The sequence below is a fragment of the Plectrocnemia conspersa genome, unplaced genomic scaffold (genome assembly GCF_051122295.1).
Source record: "Plectrocnemia conspersa isolate PC_06_02 unplaced genomic scaffold, ASM5112229v1 ptg000009l, whole genome shotgun sequence".
Lineage (NCBI taxonomy): Eukaryota > Metazoa > Arthropoda > Insecta > Trichoptera > Polycentropodidae > Plectrocnemia > Plectrocnemia conspersa.
In genome coordinates this window covers 1050677-1061612 of record NW_028277173.1, presented here as the reverse complement: position 1 = coordinate 1061612, position 10936 = coordinate 1050677, and the positions used below count along the sequence as shown (strand labels likewise).

The 10936-nt window shown below is 30.7% G+C and overlaps 1 protein-coding gene across 1 annotated transcript in view; it reads right to left on the bottom strand.

Annotated features, from left to right (window-relative positions):
- Window positions 1-363: 363 nt before the first annotated feature.
- Window positions 364-10936, bottom strand: part of Neto (Neuropilin and tolloid-like) — a 228289-nt gene continuing 217716 nt past the window's right edge. Inside the window, exons 5-11 of the mRNA XM_088191360.1 lie at window positions 9392-9572; window positions 8789-8949; window positions 8559-8653; window positions 5572-5717; window positions 5375-5484; window positions 5160-5300; window positions 364-1605 (exon numbers count right to left, since the gene is read on the bottom strand). Of these exons, the coding sequence (XP_088047486.1) occupies window positions 796-1605; window positions 5160-5300; window positions 5375-5484; window positions 5572-5717; window positions 8559-8653; window positions 8789-8949; window positions 9392-9572 (1644 nt within the window). The 3' untranslated portion in view covers window positions 364-795. The remainder of the gene's footprint in view (window positions 1606-5159; window positions 5301-5374; window positions 5485-5571; window positions 5718-8558; window positions 8654-8788; window positions 8950-9391; window positions 9573-10936) is intronic.

Here is a 10936-nt window from a genome sequence, read left to right as displayed (position 1 = left end):
TAATAATATCATTAATAAAAAAAATATTTAAAAATATAATTTATTTTATATTAAAAATATGACCAAATAATTATACCATTATATATTTTAAAATAAATAATTGAGTAGCTGGATGGCTAAGTAGCGTTCCTAAGCGTCATGGCCGCGACGGGCAAGAATAAGGGATGCGATCGTGACTCTCTAGAGCACTTAAAAATATATGTTACACCACAATATTTTCCATCAAAGATAATATGTAAAAAATCGCAAGAAATTCTGACATTCTATGTATTTTTTAACCAAGTTTTACTTCACCCGTTTATGTATGATATTTAGGTGAATTTAATGGTTTTTAAGCGGCAAATGGGGTTATAAGAATTTCTATTTGTATTCCTAATCTGTTTAAATTTTCACTCTCTACAACGAGTGCGAATGTCGCTCTTCAGATCAGGCTTCAGAACTACTTATTCTAACAATAATAAAAAGTATGCTTCCAATAGGAAGCCCTTCCGCCATCTTTGTCACTATAAAAAAATATTGCGTCCGAACAAAGTACGCGTACAGTAATTTTCAATATCACGAATAGTGGTCGATGTTGTAAAATTCGTCCGAGTACATATTCTCTATGGCGTAAAAGTCTTCGTCGTAGGTCTGCGTCTGGCAGTTCCTGACAAACACCACCGGAGACTTGTACACCGACATGGGGCTCAGGCCCTGTCCGGGGTTCTTGAGCACCCCGCACCCTTGGCTCATGGTCCTCAAAAAGTTCCTGGGCCTCCGTCTCTTGTACGGCTCCCATTCGGACAACACCTCCTGTCAGTGGGTCATGTATATGACGTCGGGCGCTGACTTCGTCGTGTCTGCGCTGTAAGGCCTCCTGTCGAAGTGATTGTGTCGATCAATCAACTTCGAATGCTTACCGGGACTCTTCTTCGTTTTATCTTCGAGTCTAATCCTATTTCTGTTCATCTGATCCTCGAGCATGAACGTATCGTTGCTCCTGTTCTGATGACTCGCGTTCCTATTGAGATCGCCGTAATTTCCGTTGTCCTCCAAGTAATGATCCATCTCGATCACTGTCTCAGTTTTAAATTTAGGGTCTTCCGTCGAAGTGTTACTGTAACCGAACGTAGAGAAAGGAGTGTTCGATTGTTGCATGTACGGTCTCGAATCGGCGGAATCTTTGGTCGGTTTTCTTGAATAGTCCACACTCGGGGGCGCAGGAGAGAAGCTTTTATCAGAACTCGATTGGTGGTGGAAAGGGTGCGTTTGAAAGAGGCTCTCTCTGGTTTGACAGCAGCTGTCACACATCTCTGGTACGACGCCACTTCCGGTTGGATCTTGATTACCTTGGTCGTCGCTCTCAGATTCTCCGTCGTGATCTTTGTGTATCTGCGGCATCGAAACGTTGCCATTTCGCTCATGTTTGTTTTGTAGAGGAATAGGAACGATCTGACCGACCCCCGGCACGTAGCAGTCGACGTTGTCTAATTCTCTAGATCCTGATCTAGATTTAGGTACGATGCCGTCGTGTTTGATGCTTATCTTGGATATGGGCTCCGCTAATTTGGTCTGGAGGCATCCAGCCGAATCTAGGTTTCCCTCTCTGGACTGCCTGATGTGCTCCTGCGGAAGAAAGAAAAAAACGATCAGCGATTTGGTATAAATTCGACGTTAGCTCCGGAACGAGCCATTAAGTGACTGCGCGGTCCAAATTACTGTTTTATTTGAGCAAATTAAGGGACTGCTAATACCACTCGTTAGGTGGAAATTTTTATTTTCGCGATCTAGGATTTAAATTTGGAACGGGAAGAGGGAAAAACGGGGAAATAATGCTCGAGGTTGTGATTGTTAGCGGAGGGCAAATTTGGGAAATTTAAATTAATGCGAGCCGAACAAACGTTTAGCATGAAAATGGGTATAATAAAGCGAAAGCAAAAATGGATATGGGATGATTGAATTATTATTATATCCGCAAAAATATGCCGTGAAAAATAATGACGCCAAAACGACGGCAGTCGTTAAAAAAAATTTAAGAGATAAATATTTATTTTAAAGCGACATTTTATTTTTAATGTTTTGAATAACCAGTATTTTGAAACAAGATACAATATTTAGCTAAGATATTTATAAGATTTATGTTTAAAACTAGTTGTATGTAATATGGTTTAAGGTACGACAGTTGTAGTGTTTTATAAATGTTAAAAAACACACATGTCAAACAAAATTAAAAATAAATAGGGGCTTCTTATTTTTTCCAAAATTTTTTTAACAAAGTTGAGAATTTTTTTATGTTTTGAATAGCTGCTATTTTAAAACAAGATGGCGGATTAATCTAGGTAACGAATTTATAAATATATTTTTATAATTAAAATTTAATTATAATTTCTCTTTTAAAATGTTTTTGGCCTTCTTAATTTTTTCCCCTAAGGATTTTTTAATAAAATTACGATTTTTAATGTTTTGTAATATCAATTAAGCGTTAGAAATTAGCCGAGATATTTACCAAATCTATTTTTAGAACAAATTTTATGAAATATAACGCGTCTTAAAAAACATAAATAACAAAAAATGTATTTTGTTTTTTACATTCTAATATATGATTTTAAATATTTTAAGACTTTCTTTTATGATTTTTCGACGGTGGTTGTCAAAATTTGATTAAAGCAACTTACGTTTTTTTAAGTTTTTTGAAAAGCCGCCATTTTTAAACAATATGGCGGATCAGACCGACCGAGATATTCAAAGGGTCCATTTAAAAAAATAGAAATTTCTTTGAATAAAAATATATATCTATTTAAATATTTTTTGCTCATATTTATGAAATATATTATTGCCGTAGTTTTATTAATATCGTCATGAAACTTATTCTGAAAAAATATCTAATCTAAGTATATTATCCGGTTTGATTTGCCTACTTTTTTCAGAATAGTGCCTATTAAATCTGGTTCAGTTTATATCCTAAAATATCACTCACTTTATTTTTGTTAAGATTTACTTTAAATCATTAAAACTTTTAGTAACTTTTAATAAAAGTTTAAGTAACTTCAAAATATATATATATGGATGAATAAATCGTGTTTAAACTGAATATGGTAGTGCCAATAAGCTAGAAGTAGCGTAAAGTATAATTTTAAACTTTGACGATAAACGTTTGTATTTTTCGTCTTATTCTATGTTGAAAAATAGTAAATGGTATAATTTGCTATACAGATCAGTAATAAAAATAATAAAAAAATCGAGTATTTCACAATGTCGGTAATCAAAATTATTTGCTTTATTTATTAATCATTTCTCACAATCTAACATTTATATAATGTTCTGCAAAAAGCAAAGAAAATACAAATAATATAATACAAGCAAAGAGATGTTATGTCTGACAATTATTTCGGGAAAAACTTGACAAAGCATGTAATGTTTGTAATACTACAAACATATTTTTCGGTAATTATATACGTTTGGCATGTAAAAATTATAGTAAATATGTATTATATAACAAAAGGTTTTCCATTTTAATTAAAATATAAAACATTGTTTAACCTGTTACAAAATTTGAAACCCTTGCGAATTAAAATAAATAAAATATATATTACCAGATTTTTGACTGATATTTTTTTATTTAATAATGTGAAAAATTAAACATTTTTTTTTTACTACTTTAAAAAAACTGTATTCTGATATGAAAGTGGCATCTAATATGTTCATATATCGCTGTACTTTTACTTAAATAAATAGTATAATAAATTTTATTATTTTTACATTACATCATTCAATAAAATTCTTACTTATACTTCGTTATTTGAAGCTATGTAATGTCATTAAATATTTATTTTACGGCATAGTAAAAATAATTTAATGAAACTTTAATTTGGTTGTTGTAATTAAAATAATCCAGAAATAAATTTTAGGGAGTTTAAATAATGTAGCGATCGTTTGCTAAAGCGTTTTTCGGAAATATATTAAGACTGTTTTTTTTAATTATTAATTGGATTGATTTATTTTTTAAGACATTCAGTGAGTGTTCCAAAATAAATATCGTTTCTTTGCAAGGAGCCAGGTATATCAAGAGTTTTGGGTCATGTCAGACAGTTGCTCTTAGGTCGTCAACCACAGCAGAGGGACCGTGCACTCTTCCTTTTTTCTTGGGCTGACGATGGGATTTATTTATCGCTCTCTACTTATTAAAAGTCTTATAGTAGGCCCCCTAAACTTAAAACCATCACAATAATTTTGCAAAAAACGCATCCCAGCGACCATTAGATGGCGCGTTGCCAAAGGTCTGCGTCCCCGGATAATGTGCTGCGAATAACGATTTTTTTTATCATAATAATTGATTTTTGCAGTCACTATATAAAGTACATTAAATAAGTATATTTATTTATATTCTCATACAAAAATTTGCTGCAGAGATAATAGTTTTTGTCATTGATCTCTATGTAGTAATTTATACAAGTAGAAAAAGAAACACAAAATAAATCATTTAAATACCCACAATATTTAAGCAAATAATCTTATTAAAGTTGTAAGACAAAAATACACTTAAAAAAACATTGTTAATAAATTTCAATAAACGCATTGTTTGCATCTATTTTCTAAGCATTCTTATGAGTTTTTACTTATATTTTTAGTTCAAATATATTCTACAAATTGTCTATGGTTTTAATCAGACGATTGAGTAGGTCCATACCATTACTTTTAATACCTTTTACCTTTCTTTTAGCTAAAAATACATTGGAATAATTTTGATGTGTACTTTGGGCCATTCTCGCGGTTGTAACAAAAACGGGACCCCAAATAATCGTTAGACCCATGTCAATTTTTTTCTAACAAATTAGATTAATTAATGTTCCCAACAGTTCGCATTATACAAAAATATTTTATTCAAATCATTCATCGTCCAATTATTAAATCCAAAGTCACTCAAAAAAATACTTCTTTTAGTGGCTGTATATTTGTGATAAATCCCTGTTATTTATATATAGATCAAAGTACTCCCATATTTTTCACGGTTCAATTTGCCTTTCTACATTTGATCACAAAATTAAGTTTTCATAAAAATGTACAAAGCTCTTTTTATTAATTCGATACTTTGTGTCAAACTTAACGATTCTGATCAAATTGTAACTTTGTCATAGTTTGCTACACTATTTATTAATATAAAAATATATGGTATTACTAACCTGTATGATTCGATGGTCATTGATTAGCTTCTTGACGCAATTAAAAACGAATGCTATACTCATCCCAAATAAGATCAAAGAAAACACTGCCAAGATAATGATTATATGATCTGACTGCATCAGCGGTGAACCTTTGGCTGTCTATAGTTGAAAAATAATAATTAATGCCTCTCAAATATACAGTTTTAAAATATCGAGCGATCTATAATACTTACATGACATTCATCTTCGTCCCATTTGTATCTACAATTATTGCGTCCATTACACCTTAAGTTTATATCTATACAAGTATTGTCTTCGCAATCGTATTCGTCATCACCGCAATCTATAATATAAATAGTATTCTCAATCATACGTGAAAACCTGATTTTAGATGCATAAATGATTTTTAAAAGTATACACAGTTTCTTACTTGAATCTTTTGCCTTCTCTCTGTATGCGGTGAAAGTGGCTGCAAATGTAGAATTGATTGCTCTCGGTTCCACCATAAATCTTATGTGTAGAATATTATTCAAAGATTCGACGGGGTCTGCTATCGATCCACAGTAGCTCTTCAATCTGAAAGTAAAGCATTGATTGAATCGTAAAATCATATATCGGTGCATACGAAATGAAGCAAAAATCCATAATGTATATCAGAGATGGCCAAACTTTTAAGGTATGCGGTGTAATCTATATTTAAAAAAAACGTGAGCTGGCTTCAGAGAAGCAGAAGCAAAGCAAATATTCTGATCAAAATATCAAATTTTATATATAAAAGAGTCTTAATATAAATTCGTATATATTATCCTAAAAACAGATAATAAATAAATTACTGCTTTGAAACTCTTTAAACGTTTAATATAATTGAAAAGTTTTGAACTATATAATTAAATATTTTTTTGCATTTTTTATATTCGATCTAATATTTAAAAAAAAAAAATAGCATCATATGTGCCACACAACCCATAGCGCATATCAAACAAGCGCATACGGTGAGGTACGCGCGTGTTAAGTTAAGTTAAATGCGGTCAACACGCTTTTATCTCTTACGTTAGTAATTATAGTTGGAATAATTTATTTGTAGATTTAAATAAATATGTAGTCATCTTTATATTTTTATTTTGAAATATAAAAGCAAATTTCGACTTAGGTTGCCGAAATATATGACAATTAACCGTCTGTTTGTTTATGCTTATTTCATGTTTCAAATAAAAATATGCTTTTCAACAATCTTCCTTACATTCAGGTACTTCTAAAAATACTTTATAAGCCGATCCTTTATTGTGTTGTCTACGAGTACTAATAAAAATCAATAAGACGACTGTGTATAAAAACCTTTCCGTCCCATTTATTTTTTCACTTTGATTCATTTACAATGTGTCAGAAAAATATTTTTTAAAATACGAGTGTCAAATCAATAAGTCTAGAAAATCATCGCCTTTGATCGACCGCTTCTGAATGCCTCCTAATTTTTTATACCAGGAGCCAGAGCACCACTCGTCAATTTATTCCAATGAAATATATTTATATATTACTTGTCATTTTTGGTTATTTACGATTTTCTGAAAGAACTGTATGAAAAAGGAACGCGTATAAAATTGTAAATTTGTTTGTTAAAAATACGACATATTTTTTAAAAAACACTAATGTGATTAAGATAAGATTTATTTATATAATCTATATTAAATTATTGCACATTTAGTATTTATTTTAAAATATTTCAATAATTTTATAAATATTTCACGTATACTCATGTTAAAAGTAACATAAATTTAATTTTAGTTTTAAATCTTTATTCAAATATAATAGAATACGTAAATAAGTATATAGTACTTAGGCTGATCCCTTAAAATGAGCTTATTATATTCCCTGCTTTTCCTTTTCGTTTTTTAGTTCTAAGCCATGGAAATATCGTTTCCAACAAATGTACGGATTTAGGAAAAAAATTGTTTCGGTACTACCGGTATTTTATTTTGTAATACCAATTGAAGGTGGATTTTTGACCCAATACCGGTATTACCAGTATTTAAATCCCTAGTTATGAGGTCCAATTTTTTACGCAGTGCTAAAATTTGCTCACTGTTGTTTTATTTATTTTTCGTTCTTTGGATATTTTTTTATTAAAATAAAATCATGGTGATAAAGACATAAGATATTTATTTAAAAATAAATAAAACTAAATCATATGAATCGCACCAGCTCCTCATAGATGACATTAAAAGATCAACGTAAAATGACAGCGTATTTTGCTCAAACTATCATGAAAATTTTTCTTGATCTTGCTGCTTAAGAATCTTCTGAAACTTAAAACTGAAAATTCTGAAGATCAATTAAAATAATTTGAATATTTTTTTATCATTGTATAAATTTTATGAAAAAACGTCAAGTCATAACACGATAATCTTAATAAAAAGGCGGTTGGATAACGGAAAAGATGAAACCAAAGCTCCACATATATTATATTTAGCTATTGTATTTAATCATGAGAAAATATTTGGCCTCAAAGGGATTTTAAATTAAAGATCATGTTTCAAGATGGCTACGTAGTAAAATTATATTTAACGTGAATCGCTGATGGATTATCAAAGTGAAACGCGTCTCTTATGAAGTCGTTAATTTAAAAGTCTTGGCAAAAATTGAATTATAATATAGAGAACATTTCGACTTTTTCCTGAATGTAATTCAGAGGTCTTTAGCCAGTTTATATTTATTTAAATGAAGAGAAAACTTCACTAACAATAAAGATTTAGAAAGCGACACAATAATTTAGCAGGCGCAAACAACGGGCTTATAGTTTTTAATATTTGTGAAAAAAAAATTGTCATGTTTTTTTGAAGTTATGTTAACGCATGCGCAAAGTTTTTTATCAAAGAAGGATCCAGCTGGACATTGAGCTGGAATAGGGTTGACGTGGAGAGGGAAGCGGCTGCTTCCACGACGAGTCTTCTTCGATCAAGTTCTTACGAACCAAGGGAGCTTAATTCGAAGACAAGTCTTCAAGATAGTAGTTACTATTAAACAATAGTATCTAATTTAATACAAAACATACGTGCTTAATAACTCTTTTCTGCTACGACCAATTACCACAAAATAAGAGCGTAATTAGCTTATTTTAATACTGTAATATGTAGCATGTTATCTAAACAAATTGAGCGATCAATTGCTATAATTCTCAGTGTTGTTATTTGTTATATTATAATAACATTTATAGATAAAATCAAATGACAATTGTGATGCTTTAAGTTTATTGCGGCTATTGTCGCGCACGGTCTGCACTAGCCAGTATTAAAATATGATAAATGGCGCTCTTATTACGTAAGAGGTTTTGTTCTTACTGTCGAACGATAGATCTTAGAACTTCAGCTAGCTCTGATGTACATACATATATTAATTTAGATTTGTAGTGTGAATCCAAACCTGTGTGGTGTATCTGTTCTGGTAAAGACGTCCAAAAAGTTGCTCTCACATTCATTCGGCTTCTGAAGTGTGAAGTAGTTGAACGTGAGTTGTATCTGAAAATTATAATAATGATAAAATATGCTTTTAAATATATATATATATATATATATATATATATATATATATATATATATATATATATATATATATATATTATTATATTATATTAATTATTAAAATACACGTACCTTCCATTCTTTGTCTACTGAGATAACCCACATGCAATCTAACGGAATACCATACTTGACGGCGTGGTCTATCCTTTCTTGACTTATGTCGCTCTTATTTATGAACCCTTCTGTGCCATTAACATCGAAATGGCACTCGTCCATTTCGGGTTGATAGTAAGCTATAACAATTAATCAGTACATTTAGCAGACGCGATGTGTTAGATTTCATTCTCTGGAAGAGGGTAAACTTTTCCGTATACATTTGGTTCTACGATACTTAATATATATAGTAAATAATTTATATTTATTTTTGACGTTTCTTAAATTTAATATTTAAAAAAAAAAACATTTAACTGATATAAAGAAACTTTGGTTCTACGATAATTTAATCTTCTCAATAATAACGCAAGCATTCCAACACACATCTTGATCATAAATTATTCTCCACCAAAGCAAATTGTGACAACAAAGGCCTATATACAGACGGCAGGTGATAAATCGCGTTTATCCCGTCAATCCGCATCCTACGCCCACACATATAATATTATGTATTAACGCCATACATAATACACACATACGTGTCATATGGTTGATCAGATAAGGTGACAAAACAAATCTTACGCGGTGTCGGCTTCGTTATGAATTCATAGATGGCCACAAATCCCCTGTATTCGATGTTGTCGTCGGATTGGAATCTCAACCATAAGTGTCGACCCTGTGACGTTAGAATGGGCGGAAATTCAGTGCCGCAAAACCGGCCCTGTTCGATCAGCGGGGAGTAACCGTGAGCGCCGTCTCTCACCTGCAAATAAATAAATAAATACATATTTATTTTTATTCTGGTAGCGTGGATCGTATTGTTTGATTTTTATCAGCGCTGTGGTTAAATGTTAGAGGAAAATGATAATTCATATAAAAAACACACAGATCCGGATGTAACGCATAAAGTTAGTCGCGAATAAAATGGTTTTAAAATTGGCTAATTAAAAAAAAAATTTATCCAAAACTATATTTTAGTAGTTAATAAATTATTAGTTGGATTGTTCATTATAAATATAAAATTGAAAAAATATTAAATACTGACACAGTGTTTTTAGATATTAAAAAAGCCTTGGACAGAGTCTAGCATATGGTCATTGACATTAAATTCGTAATATTAAAATTTTCCATTTTTATAATAAAAGTAATTAGTATCTGCTGAAGTACCCCAAGGTGCTTGCTCTTCATCGTATTTACCAGCTATTTCCTTTTTAACTAAACATGATATTAATAAACAAACCTAATAGTATCTGCCTAGAAAAACCTATCCAAAACTTTTGAAACTATAAATTCTATATGCAAAAAAAATTGTTTAGCAAGAGTGCAAGAGTATTTTTTGTAGCAGCTGTTGTATTTCTTTTCATATATAAATCATATAATATGCAGCTCTATAGCATTTTCTTAAGGACCAATTTTTCTTATTGTTTGCCGATTAGGGAAAAAGATATTTTTTTCATTAAATAAAAATTGACTAAGGCCATAAAACAGCAACTTAAAAATACGTACTGAACAATCGCAAATTAATTATATTTGAAAACTGTATGTTAAAAATGACTTAAATTATGTATAGCCCTAATAATCTTGTTATTCTACTATTGCTTACCAGTCACCGAAGTGATTATTTAGACTGTCTTTTATTTTAAGGTACTTAAACAATTTGTGGGTGTGTATAAGAAGCAATGCAATTGTTTCGCAATCAAAAAACGGTGATAAACTAGCAATTAAAAATGTACACTTAATCACAAAGAGAGAGTCGCGGCAAAAGATGCAGAAGACAGACGAAGAAATACGTAACGGAGTCACAGAAAAAAGACGATAAAATAAACCGTATCGAAACAAGCAACTTCAGCGCATCGTGAGAATACATCACGACAAATCTCAGCCGACAATAATACAACCCAATACGCCAGCAAAGATTATCTGACTTCCAAAACCAGCTATTTCAACTTTATCACCTGATGTAATAATTTATATATATTACCAGCTTTTAAACACATGCATTAACATATATTTTTTTAAGTAAATTTATTTAAAAGTATAAATCTACTTTAAATTTTTGGTGTAAAAATAGTATAAAAAAGATTCTGATGTATTTTTTTATGCTAGCTATATGTATTTTTTTTATTT